The 17,923-nt window shown below is 41.1% G+C and overlaps 1 protein-coding gene across 1 annotated transcript; it reads right to left on the bottom strand.

Moving 5' to 3' along the window:
- Positions 1 to 290: 290 nt before the first annotated feature.
- Positions 291 to 17,107, bottom strand: LOC126348871 (uncharacterized). The gene is made up of 2 exons (XM_050002390.1): positions 16,904 to 17,107; positions 291 to 1,202 (listed from the first exon to the last, which is right to left on the bottom strand). Exons 1-2 carry the CDS (start codon positions 17,076 to 17,078, stop codon positions 1,000 to 1,002), a joined length of 378 nt encoding a protein of 125 aa, XP_049858347.1. The 5' UTR covers positions 17,079 to 17,107; the 3' UTR covers positions 291 to 999.
- Between the last annotated feature and the right edge of the window lie 816 nt (positions 17,108 to 17,923).

The raw sequence follows: 17,923 nt of genomic DNA, 5'->3' as shown, positions 1-17,923 counted from the left end.
TATGTATTCATGTAAAATGTTTTGTTAGAGACATGATTTGCTGTTAATGACATCCATTTTATTTCAATGACAATTTTATAGCTGTTTATAATTTACATGTACACAATCTGTAGGTCTCCTGTTACTTCCTCTATCACACACCAACATTCCACAGACCAATAAAGTGAATAAAATCGACTTCTGTCGTAAGCTTCATATTGTTTTTTATGATTGGCTTGAGGTGCACTAGATTCTCCACAAATGAATATATTTTTAGTGGGACATGATGTTCCATTAAATAAGATTCCATGTTCATAAACAATATTTTATTTGGAAGATAACAATTGACAAACATTAATGTATGTATGGTACTTTTACATTTGCATAGCTTGATGTATATCCATTACAATTTCTGCTAGTGTTGTTTAAGTGCAGTTGTGGGATGAATAAAAGAAGTTGACATTTGTTAAATAAGGAAATGATGTACACAGCTGATGACATGTCTATACAAGGTTGATGAAGGTAAAACAATGGCATAGATGAAATGTTAATAAATATCAGCAACAACCTCTAATTTCTTGCAGGACTGCTGTCTTTTATCATCTCATAGGAATCTGTTTTCGTTGACTTGCAATAAAATGAGTTTCAATCACTAGTTAGCATTTAACGTAAATAAATACTTTGGGATCAAAGCCTTCTACCACATGGAGCGACATAATAATTTAGTTTGTTTTGTATGCTCTCTAATGATAGAAATGTACTTGTAAGTTACTATGATTTGATTATTTTGCTCATGGATGAATGTGATATTTGCTGTTACACAGCCAGAATAGTATCATTCTACAGGATACTAATCTAAAGATATCATGTTATATGATAAATGTATGATTGGATGGTATGTGAATATATGATTGGATGATTAAATAATATCTGTTTTATCTGAGCAAATACATTGAAAAACAGATTTCCTTGAAACAATACTAGACAGACAGTAAACAGCAGAAATGAAAATAGAGTTATCTAGGCATTGGGTGGGGCCACAACGACGATGGGATGGCAGACGTATCCACAGTGGGTGGGGCAGCATCTCTGGCCGATAGGGCATGTCACATCGGCGGAACACATATTGCCACACACTGATGGCGCTGGGTTATGCGGGCTGTCTGGATGTGGATGGTGATCAGGAACCAGTTTCTTGATGAATGGACACAGCCCTGGGCGACCTGGAAGCAGAAAAAGTTATTATGAGAAGGATGCATTTCCTTCTTCTAACTGAATGACTCAACATACTGAAAAAAACTTTAATAAACATGTCTATGACAGATATTCGATATGTTTCATAGAACACAGTAAATACTTTTTTATAAAAACATTTTTACACGCTAAAAAAACCCCATTGCCGCCTTTATATTTTGTCCCAAGAAATTTCAGTTTTTGTTTACTTCCTCAATCCTACGTAATATTCGTATACAGCATAGGAAACCTCTTCATTTGACAAAACTTTTCTTTCCCATAGAGACACTTTTTATCTAAGAAATAAAAAAACAAACAAAGGTGCCCAAAGTTGGTAACAGAGTACCTGGGGAACTGATTTGAAGGCTTGGTTGTACATTTATCGCTACAGCCAATATGTGAACAGGAACAAAACATTCCCTTGTGCACTAATCTTGGGTGCTCCTATTTTAATCCGCAATGTAAACGTTCCAACAACATTGCTATTTCATGAATGAACTTTCAAGTTCGCCAACCGACTGTTCTAATTGCCGTTTTGTTTCAGATGCGCGCCTGTTGCTTATCAAAGCCGAAACAGAAACACCAGATACTTATATTTCATAGTGATATACAGCCCTATTCAAGGGGAAAAGGAATCTACTTTATTGACTTCTTTACATTAAAAAAATAAAAACCTGACCTATCTTTGCCTGGAGACGCCTGAATGCTTCTTTAAGTAAACTCTCCTCCTTCGCAACCTGAGTCTGACATCTTATTTACAGATGTCACCACATCCTCGTCGGTGACAACCACTATCCGGTGGCATGAACCCTCGGCTTCTTTATGTACAACCTAAACTCTCGCCACATGATAACCCAGTGGAATTGCAACGGATATTACTGTCACTTACAAGAAATACGACAGCTTGTTTTTTTCTTATTCCGCGTCCTGTCTTGCTCTACAAGAAACGCAATTCCTTGATGACACTACCTACTTTAATACACTAACTCCCGGCCCTGTGCATCCTCCTTGGGGAATGCAATGCACAGTATTGTGTCTTCCCGATAATGGTTCCCCTGTCCACTTCACTGCCGCTCATGACACCTTTCGTGCAATCGACCTTACGATATCTTCCCCTGCTCTCGTGGCTTCCCTGCATTGGCCATCCCATGATGATACTTGTGACAGTGATCACTTTCCAGTGATTTTACAGTTCCCCTGCCGCCGCCAGGTAGACAGACGCCCACGTTGGGCATTGCATAGAGCCAGTTGGGCTTTATATACATCTGCTATGCATGTAGACTTCTCTCTCGGACAGCACTGATTCGGTCATGCAAGACGTCTCTGCCACTCTTCTCATGCCGCTGGCACTACTATCCCCCTATCCAACGGTCCCCCTATCATCGACCTCTGGCGGACCGATGACTTACCAGTCGCCGTCGTGCTAAGGCTCACCACCTTATTAAGCAGAGTAAAGAAGAATGCTGGGAGCGCCGTTTCTCCTCCCTGTGGATGTATGCCTCTTCATCACAGGTTTGGTCCAAGCTCCACAGCCTTCTGGGCCCTCAGCGACAATCAACTGTCCAGGATCTGATCGTACATGGTGCTCTGAGCCATCGCTCCTTGCAGAACACCTCGTGACTCACTTTGTGACAGCATCGGCATCCTCTTCCTATTCTATCTTTCTCTGGCAGAAACGACGAGTTGAAGAAAAACTCCTCTGTTCTAACTACCACCAAACTGAATCCTATAATGAATGCTTCACTGAATGAGAATTCTTGCAAGCTCTTAACTCTTCACATGACAGGGCCCCAGGCATGGATTCCATCCAGAACCAGATGAACTAACAGTTGGACATTAGCCAGAGGCAACATCTACTCAGGGTCTTCAACCACATTTGGCTCAATTTGGCTTAAGCGTGCCTTCCCCTCACAGTTTACTAAGAAAGGAACCGAGATCAGTAGATTTTGAAAAAGCACGTTCTCGGTACAAAAGAAGCGTGTAATATCTCCACTAATGTTGTTCCAACACTCGCAGCATTTCTCGTTTCAGCAGCTATCGATGGCCTTTAAAACCTACTTTCATTCATCGAGAAAGTCTGTAGTTAGTGGAATAACACGGTAGATAATGAAGTTTTGCATTATAACTACAGGGGAAAATACTCTCCTCTTCGCGTGCTATCATTTACCAAAATCTCATTTTGATAAATCAAACCGTTCACTCTGGCTTTACTGCTGGCGCGGCGCAATCGCAGATGAGTGTGCTACATAAGATCACTGTCCTCGACATTGGTTACCGATAGAGACCTCCACCCAAGTTAAAAAAAAATTCAATGTGTTAGCTAACTTTCATACTCTGCAACATATTATGTAAATATGCACCAATCGCAAAATCATAGCGACCTCTATTTTTCACTGCGAACTTTTTCGAATTTTGGGCAATGTCTTACTTCCACGCAGATATCACAATAACCACGACCAATAACGAAATGATAGGCACATTATCACGAACCTGACGTATAAGGCTATAAATAAAGGAAAAATGATTTTTTTTTTTTGCGCAGTAGTTTCTGAAAATCGTTTGAGAAAGATTGCGAGGCGTGCGCCTCGATTCTGTCATCGCTGACAGGCTGAAAGGTTTCGGACACTGTCGGTCTCCCCTTCCGAACAAACGAAAGAACTCGCCCAGCGCTTTTGGACAATAATTGGTCACTGCGCATCGGGGCATCGTACCCTGTGCGGGCTTCTTTTACACAAGCAGGGAGCAGGACGTGTCTCTTCTGGTCTATATGGTAGTTTCTCGCTGTTGTCGTCGGACATTAATTTACATTACAGAATTACACCATCCGTAATCTGCAAGTACTCGTATTTTACGAAGTGCCGTATCGGTGCAGTAGAATGCTCAGTTTGCTTTAAAAGATTAAGAACTGGAAGACCCACAACAAATCTGTGACATCATGTAAGGACAAAACTTTTTAACCTAAAATAATAAAAAGTTGTACAAGCGTAGCTTTGTAAATGAAAGCGAAATGCGTCTGGTGTAGTTCTTTTTAATTAGACGACAGTCAGTTCAAGACTGATAATCTAAAGTAACAGATATTAACGGCTGCTGCGGAAAATGGTCACGCAAACAAACGTATCATAAGAAAACTTAAGACTTAACAGTTAATCCATAGTTTAGAATAAAAATTGAAAGTAGCTGATCTGGCGTCTATATCTGCATAATGTGACTTTATCTTCATGGCCCGCATCCCGTGGTCGTGCGGTAGCGTTCTCGCTTCCCACGGCCGGGTTCCCGGGTTCGATTCACGGCGGGGTCAGGGATTTTCTCTGCCTCGTGATGGCGGGGTGTTGTGTGCTGTCCTTAGGTTAGTTAGGTTTACGTAGTTCTAAGTTCTAGGGGACTGATGACCATAGATGTTAAGTCCCATAGTGCTCAGAGCCATTATCTTCATGTACATCTACATCTGCATCTACATAGATGCTCCGCAAGCCGCAAGGTGCTTGGAACAGGGAACCCTGTACTACTACTTGTCATTTCCCCTCCTCTTCCACTCACAAGTAGAGCGAGGGAAAAACGACTATCTATACGCCTCCGTATGAATCCTAATTTCTCGTAACTTATCTTCGTGGTCCTTAGGCGCCATGTATGTTGGCATCAGAATCGTTCGACAATCAACTCTAAATGCCTGTTCCTTAAATTTTCTCAATAGTGTTTCCCAAAAAGAACGATGCCTTCCCTCCATGGATTCCCATTTGAGTTCCCGAAGCATCTCCATAACACTTACGTTTTGTTCGAACCTACCGGTAACAAATCTAGCAGCCATCCTCTGAATAGCTTCGATGTCTTCCTTCAATCGAGCTGGTACGGATCCCAAACGCTAAAAACAGTACTAAAGAACAGGTCGCACCACCATCCTTTATGCGTTCTCCTTTACAGGTGAACCTCCCTTTCCTAAAATTCTCCCAAAAAACCGAAGTCGACCATTTGCCTTCCCTACTGCAGTTGTCACATGCTCGTTCCATCTCATATCACTTTGCAACGTTATGCCCAGATATTTAAACTACCTGACTGTGTCAAGCTGAACACTAGGAATGCTGTATCCGAACATTACAGGTCTGTTCTTCCTATTCAACCCCATTAACTTACATTTTTCCACTTTTAGAGCTAGGTCCTATTCATCACAGCAACTAATTTGTAGTTTTTCAAAACGGATAAATTAACTGAAAAATAATTTTTCAACCTCGGTTTTCATCTTTTAGCACTGACTTTCCATAATGCCCAAATGGTGGATGATTACAACATGAGTTTTGAGCAGAGTTTTAAATATTAGAATCGATATTAGAATACTGGTGATTTTTTTATTGTATTCAACCACTTATCACTTCTCGAAGAAAGAGGCGAACCGTTGACAGACTAAGGCTTTTTATTTGCCTATCTAATATGATATTTTCATTCTATGTGTCTTGAAACAGAGTGAGTAAAATTTTTTCAGTGTTTGTTCGATTTGTATGTTTATTACGGCCAATAAAGGAACAGAAAGCCGAAAATCGGTTATTTCAGAAATCAGTTCTTTTGACAGGTTTTAACAAATGGGTTAAACTAGCGTTGAAAAAAACCGATATAACCGAAAACTGGCAGTTTCAGCTATAACCGCCATTCCTACTTGGAAGTTAGGCTACACTACAGGAATGTACTAAGCACTGATATAAACAAAATATTGTCACTTTATATCAGAACATTACGTATATTTTATTATCATTGTTATTAAAATCGTATTCTTCTGTAGCAAGTTCGAAGTGTAAGTGAAGGAAATTTGCATCTGTCGAAACGGACGGGGAACATTAAAAAACTGTGAACCGGTCTCCCCAGGAACGTTCCTTCGCTCTGTGCCTGATTTCAGAACAAGTGAAATGAAACGCGGATGATAGATATCTTATTACTAATTTTTCCCCAAGGTCATATTCACTACATTTACTATGAGACTGTGCTGTTGAAAATGTCATTTCTGTAACTAGAGATCAGTTAGTTTGTTTGAGGCTGGAAACGTGCTACCTTGGAGACTATCCGAAGATCCAGTATGTTTCCTAAAATAGCAGCTTTATCATCGTTGAAAATGGTATTAAATTATTTTCGCATTTAAATATTTAACATTAAAAACTGCGTTATTTGTGTTTCTTGAAGTTATCCCTCGAGTTTGGGATATTATATTATATTTGGGACGAGCATCTGGCACAGTACTATTCTTTCTTTCGATATTTCAGCTCGTAATTATAGAGCCATCTTTCGAGATGAGTCGGAGACGAAAGGAGAACTGCCTCACACTACATGTTTTCAGGTACGTAGTGCCCGACGCTGACACCTTACAGGTTGAACTGGTACACGTGGAAGGAAAACTCACAAAAATTGAATACTAGTGTATTAAACATCGGATTACGAGGGCGCTGCAAACGAAATCACCAGACCAACCACAGAATGATCAGGAAGAAAGAAATGTAAAGCCTACACCCATTCTACCATGGGTGGAAAAGCTTTCTTCAGAAAGTGCCACAATAGCGAAGAAGCGTAAAGTGGATGCGATTTCCCTCCCATTGGCGAAGACAGCAGCGGGTATTTACGAAATACGTTGTCAATGCACTAAAACACACATACGACAAACAAAACGCTCTCTACAAGAACGCTGCGTCCCAACATACGTGTAGTGGCTGAACACTGCATTTCCATTGGCTAGTCCACGTATTACGGGAAAGTCAAGATAACGGCTACAGCCGAGAACCTGCTCAACTCAGACGAGGGTCTCCACCTCGGCGCATCGTAGGGACGATGGTTACCGCTGAAACAACCGGTTTTCGGATACATCGGTTCTTTTCGCCTCCAGTTTAACCTGAACTGTTAAAGCCGCTCAAAAAACTGGTTTCCGAAATAATGGATTTTCGGTTTTCTATCGTTAATAATCACAGACTTCGAATAAAGACTGGAAATTTCTAGTGAAATTGAAGAGTAAGAAACCACGATCGATTTGTGGTTGAGGCTGCGGCAGAAATCAGTCTCAGTGTCCCAAGCAAAGACTGTGAAATTGGAGACAGCTGCGGCGACAGTGGGAACGAAAAGTCACAAGGTGATGACTTCCCTACACCACCACTTTTGGTTGGTATCAATTTTTCACCCTGAAGGAACCACAAAATTAATGGTTCCATTATTATCCAGTTTACAGCACGTCAAAAAAACTATAACAATCAAATTTTCTCCTTACTTGACATCTAAAGTTTCTTGTGCCTCCTTTCGTTTTCAACCTTTGAAAACAAATGGAGATTTTCACTTCATTGCTACCGCACTTCATAAGATACTTCCAAAGTATGGATAACGCCGTTCCGTAATGCTATAGATATCCGAAGACGAAAGCGAGAAACTACCATATAGATCAGGTGGGGGGAAAGTTTTACGTATTGTACGTGCGGACGTACTATTTAGTAGGCCATGCCACACGGCAGCATGCACATTATTCTCTCTACAATGCTGTACCGGTTCTTATGTCACGTGATTGCTGCTAGTTTCTCACTGTAGGCGTTGTTATTAAAGTACTGCAGATCGCTTCTCCCAGTTTCTATAATGACCCACATAATTTCTACAACAATCCACATAATTTCTATAACTACCCACATAATTTTTGAGCACTGTGGATTTTCTGACTTTGCGCATGCTATGTTCCTTAACTGTCACACGCGCATTTACTCCATAGTACAGTGTCAAGTTCTCGCCGACTCACCTTGAAGATGGCTGTTGCTGATCAGCCGAAGTATAGGAAGGACAAATAAAAAACTGCTCCGGATGCGCGACCGAAGAATGCTTGAATTAATTGCATTACTTGTTATTACAGTGTTTAAATGTAGCGAATGTACAGTGCATTTTATATTAGTTAATTATATAATGATTTCTGTACTGAAGCAATTAACGGCATTCACAGAAAACGAGTTTGCCCAACGATTAATGAACTGGGTTCATAGGTGTATTTGCGAGGAATGTTGTTCTAAACCTCATCGTTTTTTCTGTACTTTCCCAAAAGTACAAACATGAAATTCTGAATGATTCATTTAACGAGTTTTCTTTTGCTTCCTTAACCTATACCGTTCCCACTGAATTATTGCTCCGTCCCCAAAGACCTCGATACCGACGAGACGTGAACTTTTTTATGTGCCTATAGAAAAGTATGCATCGAACATACATCCAATAAAGTGAGTGTTTGGTGACCTTCCCGCGCTCCCGCAAATGTTCCTACTTTCAGTCATCGTTAAATGTTAGGTCAGTTGCACGAGTCAGACAGCGCCTATTTTGTCACGCTCACATTCAGCCAGTGAAAAAGTTAGTCTCTTCAGAATGGGTGACTAATGCGTATAGTTAACAATGCACCATGTAACTACACGTTGATTAGTATCTTACTGTAAAACCGGCACCTCAATTGCTAAGAGAACTAGTTATGTTGCAGCAGTGACATTAGTAAAAAAATTAATTGCTCTTCACTGTCGTTGATGACCCTGAAATGTTATTCATTGTGCTATTTCCCTTTGAGCCTACAACGACAGTACATATGAAATAGTTTAGAAGGAAACGAATCGGAAAAGCAAGATACTGAGGCGGCCATTATTGCTACAAAGGGCACAGAAAAGAAAACAGAACATGCCTGAAAATTGAACTACAGTCATCGAAATAGCTAAACCTTATCCAAGGCGCAATGTCGCGACAAATATTATCCAAAATTATTCCACTGCTGATGTACAGCTGGATTCAGTTCCAAAAGAACTACCCAGTTTCTAATGTGCCAGGGAGTACTCTGTCTGTTATAATGAAGATGTTGAAACCATAAGAGTAAGACAGTTAAGATCTTAATGTCTAGCGGGCGCGTGAAATTGTTGGTGCATCTTACAAAATTAGGCCTGTCTTATATTTTCGAAACCTTAGCTAGCTCTAGAATTATTACCTGATGGAGATCTCGGCATAGCGGTAGTGTTTACGATGCATATAGTTTTTAACGAAATTTAAATGTGAAACGAGGAGGGTTAGCGGTTTTGGCGAACAAGCAGTATGCGAGTGACTTCCTGTCACAAGAAATTCAGAGGCACTCCCATCTCCTTGGCATTAACTTGTGACGTTTAGTACGTTTATGACTTGTAAGTGGATCTGAAAGATCAAGTATCCGGTAAAACCTGACAATAATACACTCAAGCACCTCGGAAGCGTATTCAAATATACAGATCTGTACATCGGCAGAATACGACGCTGCGGTCGGTAACGCGTATAGAAGAGAACAGGTGCCTGATGCAGTTGTGCAGCTTCAATGGCAGGTTATCAAGATTTAAGTACGTTTGAACGTCGTGTTATAGTTGAGGCACAAGCAATGGGACACAGCATTTCCGAGGTGGCGATGGGAAAGATCCTGCAAAAACGGGACCAACGACGACTGAAGAGAATCGTTAAACTTGATGGAAGTGCAACCATTTCACAAACTGCTGCAGATTTGAGTGCTGGGCCATTAACAAGTGTCAGCTTGCGAACCATTCAATGAAACATTCACCTAAGGCCTACTCGTGTACCATTGATGGCTGCACGACACAAAGCTTTACACCTCACCTGGGCCCGCAAAATCGACGTTGGACTGTTGAATGTTGATAACTGGAAACATGTGGCCTGGTCGGACGAGTCTCAATTCAAATTGTATCGAGTGGATGGACATGAACGCGTATGGAGACAACCTCAAGAATCCAGGAACTCTGTATATCAGCAGGGGACTGTTCAAGCTAGGGTGGTGGTGGGGGGGGGGGGGGAGGAGGGCTCAGTAATGATATGGGGCGTGTGCAGTTGGAGTGATACTGGACCCTGATATGTCTAGATGCGACTCTGACAGTTAACGCGTACGTAAGCATCCAGTCTGATCACCTGCATCCGTTCTTGTCCACTGTGCATTCCGACGGACTTGCGGGATTCCAGCAGGACAATGCGACACCCCACAATTCTAAAATTGCTACAGAGTGTCTCAAGGAACACTCTTCTGTGTCTACCATTCGCAAAAGTTACGATATCGATGAAAATGGTGTAAGACGAAAGATGAATGTTGTGGAGAGCCTAGATTGCTAAAAACGTCAATTATAGCACTAAACCGAATCTTCTGTTTACTGAGTCGGATATTTTAGACGGAATAACTTGCAACAAATTAAATTTGTACCAACTATAATTTTGCCTTTCTTGTTTTTGCTTTGTATCACCTTTTAGGTTTGTGGCTTGTGCATCAAGAACAGCATGTGTATTGTTGAGCTGTGATAAAATAGACAACTGTTGCACGTAAACCAGATAATTAAACCTCGCTACTGATACCTGCAGACAACGATAGTCGCTCGATTTTGGTCACAGTACGAGTAAGCAAAGGTTATTTAATGATACAAATGACTGATCGTGGTTGTTGTTCCATTGACTGTCCCCTATATCTTCATCTGCACAAATTCTAAGCAAAGAGGAGAGGGATAAATCACCATCTGCGTACCTCTATATGTGCCCTTATCTCTCCGTTTTCATACTAACAAGGGGTGCTCGCCTACTCGTCATCGCCGACTTTGTCTAAATTCATGGTACAGAGCTTGGTCAGAAATGAAAGTGACAGAAATGGGGACTCTAGATGTCCAATCGTTTAGAAAAACAGTACCATTTTTGACGAGAGTAGGGCGAGGCACGAGAAACTTTTGTTGGAGTAGCTTTCAGGCAACGGTTGCCGTAGCGGAAAGAGTACACAATGGTAGTCCGAGGGGCATGGGGTCGAGTTCACACGGTGAAACTTTTTTTTAATTTTCTATTTTTAGGTTACTTAGACTGAAAACAAACTGAAATATGAAGAAAATCACCCATTCGTATACAATGGAATATGTTATGACGCTTTCTGGAAAATAATTACCCACAGTCTACGTATGCCTAGAAGAAAGTCCTGGCTGTTTGGGACCGGCGATTCAAGAACCGCTGGATGAATAGACGGCAAAATAAAGGAATACTGTCAGTACTTCGCCAAAATCCGGGAAACTTACAACAGCATTATACAAAAATGTTTGACTGCTATGATGAAGCTCTACGTGCAGGCAACAAATTTCTTCTTTTAAATGTCTCGCGAGGAAGACAAACAAACCACTTATATGTCCAGATTTATTTCAAGATGTTGAAGGATTGGCAACATGCAGTATTAAAGTGATTTCCCCCAAATGCACTCCGCTAGTGCAATCCCGTGATTGCTATTTTTATCGTCCGGCAAGTAATTTGACAAAAAGTTTCAAAACTGCTCTTATCTTATCTAGAGAGAAAAAGAAATCACTTCCCGAGAAGACTGCAGCAAAATACAGTGTGTCTGGCTTAATCATATAATAAGATAAAAAGTTATAATAAATAATATAATGTAAACATACTATAAAAATATGAAATGTAATAACTACAGGCGTAATTGAGATATTTATTGGCGGTTTGCTCCTGCGAGTGTGGTAAGCCATAATGGTTCAAATGGTTCAAATGGCTCTGAGCACTATGGGACTTAACAGCTATGGTCATCAGTCCCCTAGAACTTAGAACTACTTATACCTAACTAACCTAAGGACACCACACAACACAACACATAATGTTTTCGGTGTTTGCGGCAGTGATAACGCGTAGACATGCAGGTGACTGCTTTGTTCACATAAGCGCGCTTCAGTAGCCATGTGGAGTCCACAGCAGAATGCATTATGTTCTTTCTGCCGTGGAGGTGAATTCTGTTACACTGGTACAACGTCGTTTTCGACGTGAGTGTGGACTGCCACCAACTGACGATGTTCCCCATTACCTAAGAATCAAGCAATGGCACAAGCGGCTTCGGGAAACTGGTAGTTTACTTTCGAAGTTGAGCCAGCACGCCTCGCACGCAGTTCCAGAGGGTACTGTTGAATTAATCCGTACGTCCATCCAGAGGAATACTCGTAAGACAATATGGCAAGCAAGTAGGCAGATACAGTTACCTCGTTCGACAGTATACTATGTCCTTCACAAAAGGTAGCGCCTAGAGGCGTACAAACTGCAGCTTCGTCATCAAAATCAAGCCGCTACGGAAGGCATTCGCGGAGACAATTTTGGCAAAAATGGATGAACAGGAGACATTCCTCGATTTCGTCTGTTTCTCGGACAAGACTGCATTCGACGCTTCCGGCACGGTAAACTAGCACAATTGGGGAACTGAAACCCCTAGCCCAAGTTGTGATAGAGTGCGACCGTGACTATCCGAAAGTGAATGTCTGGTGTGGCTTGTTGAAGGACAGTGTTCTAATATCATTCTACTTCTCGGAGGCTGCAGTTAATGCAACAACATATGTAGACACGTTGGAGCTGTATGCTGTGCCGCAACTTCCTAGTGACGTGATCTTTCCACACGATGGCGCAACATCTTATTTTTCGAACATTGTGTGGGATTTCTTGGACCATAAGTTGCCAGACAGTTGGATTGGGAGAGGCAATCCATCGATTGTTTGGACCCGTAGAAGCCAAGACATTACGCCATTTGACATTTTTCGGTGGGGGTATATCAGGAAACAAGTGCACCAGAGACAGTTCGTGATCTACCAGATCTGCGCCATCACTTACTTACAGTTATCGATAATATTACGCTAGCAGTGCCGCAAAACACTTGAAGAGAAGTGGAATAGAGATTAGATGCTTGTCGCGGCACTAATGGTGCGCGAATAGAGATGCGTTATATGTGAAAAAAAATTAATTTACTTATAGAAACATACCGTCAATATCTGTGTTACTTTTCAAGTTTTAACATTCTATTTGCAAATATGCATAACGCTGTGCTGTCTGTAGTAATGTCATTTTATTTTGCTATTGGTTTTGTTTCTGAAACATTATCAATGGCAGGAAAATTACCACAGATGTATAACGTGTCATACAAGCTTTAACAGGAATCCAAATATAACATGAAAAATTGTAGCAAGATAAAGATATGATAGCACACTGACATAAGGACAAAAAGTGATGTATCGCAGGAAAGTATAATTGCCACCGTAATATATAATCAAAAACTGTAACAAGATAAAAAATATGATGGGACACAGACACAAGGACAACAAGTGAAATGTGCGAGGCGTAAAGCTTTGTGTCGTGCAGTCATCAAGGGTACATGAGTGGGCCTTCGGCTCCGACAGCTCATATCTATGGTGTTTCGTTGAATAGTTCGTAAGCTGAACACTCGTTGATGACCCACCATTGAAATCTTCAGCAATTTGCGAAAGGGTTGTACTTCTGTCACGTTGAACGATTCTCTTCAGTTGCCGTTGGTCCTGTTCTTGCAGGGTCTTTTTCCAGCCGCAGCGATATCGGAGATTTTATGTTTTACCGGATTCCTAATATTCACGGTGACTTACGTTAAAGCATGTTGGTGATGGTTCAGAAACGAAACCGGTAGCAAAACAAAATAACATTACGGCGGACAGCATAGTGTCATGCACTTTTTAAAATTTTTACTCGCTGTTGTCTATCGCCTACACAAGATATTACATTCCATGTTATTATATGTTTCATACAGACACCCACAAGGATGATTTGATAAACCTTTACTGCTCAACATAGTTTCCTTTGAGTGATATACACTTACCCCAGCGATCCTCCAGCTTTTTAATCCCATCCAAAAAGTAGATTCTGTCAAACTCTGTAAAATACTTGTTGACTGGAAATTTCATTCCAGCAAACCAATGTTTCAAGTTAGAGAACAGCACGAAGTCACTCGCAGCTAAGTCGTGTGAACAGCTGGATGAGAAACCAGTTCATAGACCAGTTCATGTACTTTCTCTTTTCTTGAAAAGTGATAAGTGGTTAAATTCTACAAAAACCACCGATATTCTCCTATTGATTGTAATTTTTTGAAACTCTCCTTACAAATGGTGTTGTGACTGGGAATCATATCATTATTCAGGCTTTACGAATAGTTTGTGCTAGAGGGTGAAAACCGAGTTTGAAGAACTCTGTTTTTGGTGTTAACGTGTCCTTTTCTAAGTGCTAGAAGCAGATAAAGGTGTACTATGTACACATAGGCAGAGGATCAGCTGCTTTCTATTGTTATTGAGTACTATCAATGAACTATTGTTAAGTTTTTAATTTATTACTGTTATCATAATTTAGAGAACATAGCTTCACCAAAGAGTCAAGCAGTATGTTGCTCCCTCCTACGTATATCTTGCGAAGAGACCATGAGAATAAAATCAGAGAGATTTGAGCCCACACGGAGGCATACCGACAATCTTTCTTTGCACGAACAATACGAGACTGAAATAGAGGGGAGAACCGATAGAGGTACTCAAAGTACCCTCCGCCACACACCTTCAGCTGGCTTGCGGAGTATGGATGTAGACGTAGATTTCTTTCATCTTTTAGTATTTCATAGTAAAGTCAGACAAAACTTTAATCTCTTAAAGCAAATGAAGCATTGTACTTCACTTTCACTTGGTACCATTTTGCAATACAACGGATGGCCGGCGGCGACAGCGAGAAAATCCCACACAGACCAGGTGCGGGAAGCCTTGCATACTGCACGTAAGCGCGTAACTTCAACCATAATACACGCCAACAGGAACATTATTGTCTGAGCAATGCTCCGCCAATTCTTGTGCCAAGTGTTTGTAGCTTGTTTCTGTGGGCGGTGTTATTAAAATAGCACTGATCGCTTTCACCCCAATTTTCTACAAGAACGGAATGTTTAAAAGGAATGCAAATTTTTCCCAAAAAATTACCACTTTTTTTAAAAAAAAGGGTTTATTTAAAAATGAAACATTTTAGCACGTCTGCTATGGCTAGTTTTTTTTCGGTTATTAGTAAAAAGTAAAGAACACCTGTTATAACCGGGACCAAACAAATACCGAAAAACACCGGTTATTCAGACTAAAATACCGGTATCGGTTTTTACCGGTCTGTTTCTCCCATACCTAAAATGGTTCAAATGGCTCTGAGCACTATGGGACTTAACATCTCAGGTCATCAGTCCCCTAGAACTTAGAACTACTTAAACCTAACAGACCTAAGGACATCACACACATCCATGCCCAGGGCAGGATTCTAACCTGCGACCGTAGCGGTCGTGCGGTTCCAGACTGAAGCGCCTAGAACCGCTCGGTCACGGCCGGGCGGATCTCCCATACCTTAGGAAGGTGTTACGGCCTTAGATTTATCCAGTTTTATCAACGTCTCTACAAAATGAATAAAAATGAAATGAATTATTCTAACGTTTCCGCAAGACGCGAAGAACAATGGTAATCAGTGGCACACGTTCGTTGTCTACGATTGATTTGTGATGCTCAGACTATTTTCAAAGCTACGCAAAGTCAGCAAGAGGAACTACGGAGCCACCTCAGTCTAACATAACACTCCGTCTCGTCCCAAGAGGCCAGCAAGTGACACTTCTCAATACGATACCGGATAGGTGCGAATACTAACGTTTATATTCATTTGTAATATACGGTATAGAGAGCGATAAAAATCGACAGTAACTAAAAAATGTTGCCGCATTTGTCATTCTTTTATTTCCTAAGAACCCTGAGAGATATGAAAAGGTACCTGTCCTTTTGTGAAAGACGTTGTGTATCTAGCCAACAAAGCGGAGTTTTCTTTACCACACTTCCAGCAAAATCAGTGAATGTGGACTGTAGGAAACCTATATGGAATATAAGACCTACAGTATTTAACGTATCATATAAACGCCCATACGTGTAGCTTAAAGGGAAACCAGATATGATAATAAATCGTCAAAAGCAGGAAAACACTTTCTCGACACAGGAGAAACCAATTCTACAGTTGAAGAGCTGCACGGGAAAACGGCCCAACCCTCAACTGTAAGAACTTAAGGGGTAAGTATTGCCATCAGTTGCTGGGTGCGGGACCTATAAAAACTGACATTAGTATCACCCCTACATATCCTACTGTGATATTCAGAGATGAGACCGATGTCAATTTTGATAGTTCCCGTACCCAGCGACAGATGGCAGCATTGATCTCTAAATTTTTACAATCGAGGTTTGGCCCGTTTTTTCGCGCATGTCTCCAATTGTTGCTAAATCCGAACCATAAACGGGAAGAATCTTCAACACATTCGCTTTTGAAACAAAAGTAATTACATTTACAAAATCTTCAACAGATTCGCTTTTGAAGCAAGGTAATTACATTTACAAAAATATTCCTGTATTAGGGAGTCGAGTGAATTTTAAAAATTTTAAGTATCGAGGAAAGTGCGTATGAAAATATCAGCAGATAACAGCAGAGACATAAGCTTTTCGTGAATAAAATATGTGATTAAATTCTTTTGCTTTCAGTGGCGTAAGCCGCAAATATACACTTAATTGGAAAGTATATCTTCACGATGAGGTTGTAGCTTATGTCGTTTAATCAGTGTGATTCGGCTGTTATTACGTGCATTTCATGATAGTTCAGGTCTCTCGGTAATTTACTAACGCACGGAAAGCAAAAAAATACTTCGTTAATTAAATGGAAAATAATTAAAAACAAACATTATGCTTACAACGCATATGACTAGCTGCTTTCTCACCGCTTGGAGCGCTAGTGTCGCTCCAGCTGTCAAACGCTAACGACTTCCGCACCAGATAGTGACGTGTCGTTATGCATTACACTGTGGAGGCTGTAGCACAGTAGCGAGCAGAGGTGCGGAACTTACACGTGGGAACGTTGATGAAAGTCCTGTAGTTGTCGCCAGAGGTGCTGAACGGCAGCGTGACGCCGCTCTGGGAGACGTCCGTCGCCGCCTTCTTGTCTTCCGTGGGGATGGCGAGCGCCACAGCCGCCGCCATTACCACCAGCACCGCAGATTTCTTCAGCGACAACTCAGCCATGGTTCCTAGCCGCCCGTGTTCGCTCGACAATTCTCGAACGCTGCCCTGGAACTTCCCCTTTAGTAGTGACTCTCGTAACTGTACCGGCCTCCCGCTCGCCCTCTGGAGAGAGTGACGCGGAAAGAATAGTTCCGCTGCGGCTAGAAGGTGACCTAGTTCCGCGGATACCGGGCAAGTCCGCCTCGGAAAGGAAGTGGCCGTTTCGCTTGCGAAAATTTGCACCACTATTCAAAAGAGAGCATCACTTTTTATACGAGTGCGGAACATTGGTGGAGAATCTCCCAATGACATATCGTTAATGATGGACGCCACTTATGGGTAGGTATAGGAAAAACCGAGCGGTTGTAGCCGATACCGGTATTTTACTTCTGAATAATCGGTATTTTTCGGTATTTCCTTGGTCTCGGCTACAACAACTTTTTTTAAATTTTTATTAATAACTGAGTAAAAAACCTAAATATCGAGTGTCCATGGCAGCAGTGCTAAAATTTTTCGTTTTTAAATAAACATTTTTTAGGAAAAGAGTAATTTTTATTCGTAAAATTTTTATTGTTTGAAACCTTGGATTGTTAGAAAAAATGGGAAAAGTGATCAGTGCTATATTAATACCATTGGCGACAGAAATGAGCAACAAGCACATGGCATAAAAATTGGTACAGCTTTGATGATGCAATAATGTACCTGCTATCATATGGCTCCATCTGGTCCACATGGTAGTTTCTCGCTGTTGTCTTCGGACAGTAGTTTTATTACAGATTTTCACCGTCCGTGCTCTGGAAGAATTTTACAAAGTGCGGCATCAATGAATTACAATGCCCCACTTGCTTTAAAAGATTAAGAATAGG

This window comes from Schistocerca gregaria, chromosome 1, assembly GCF_023897955.1.
Source record: "Schistocerca gregaria isolate iqSchGreg1 chromosome 1, iqSchGreg1.2, whole genome shotgun sequence".
Lineage (NCBI taxonomy): Eukaryota > Metazoa > Arthropoda > Insecta > Orthoptera > Acrididae > Schistocerca > Schistocerca gregaria.
Note: the sequence above shows the minus strand (reverse complement) of the source record. Positions and strands in the feature narration are given on the sequence as shown.

Coding starts and splice junctions, on each gene's coding strand:
- LOC126348871 (XM_050002390.1), bottom strand. CDS start 17,078: ATGGCTGAGTTGTCGCTGAAGAAATCTGCGGTGCTGGTGGTAATGGCG. Junction 1,203..16,903: donor TTTCATCAACGTTCCCACGT/GTAAGTTCCGCA, acceptor TTCTGCTTCCAG/GTCGCCCAGGGCTGTGTCCA.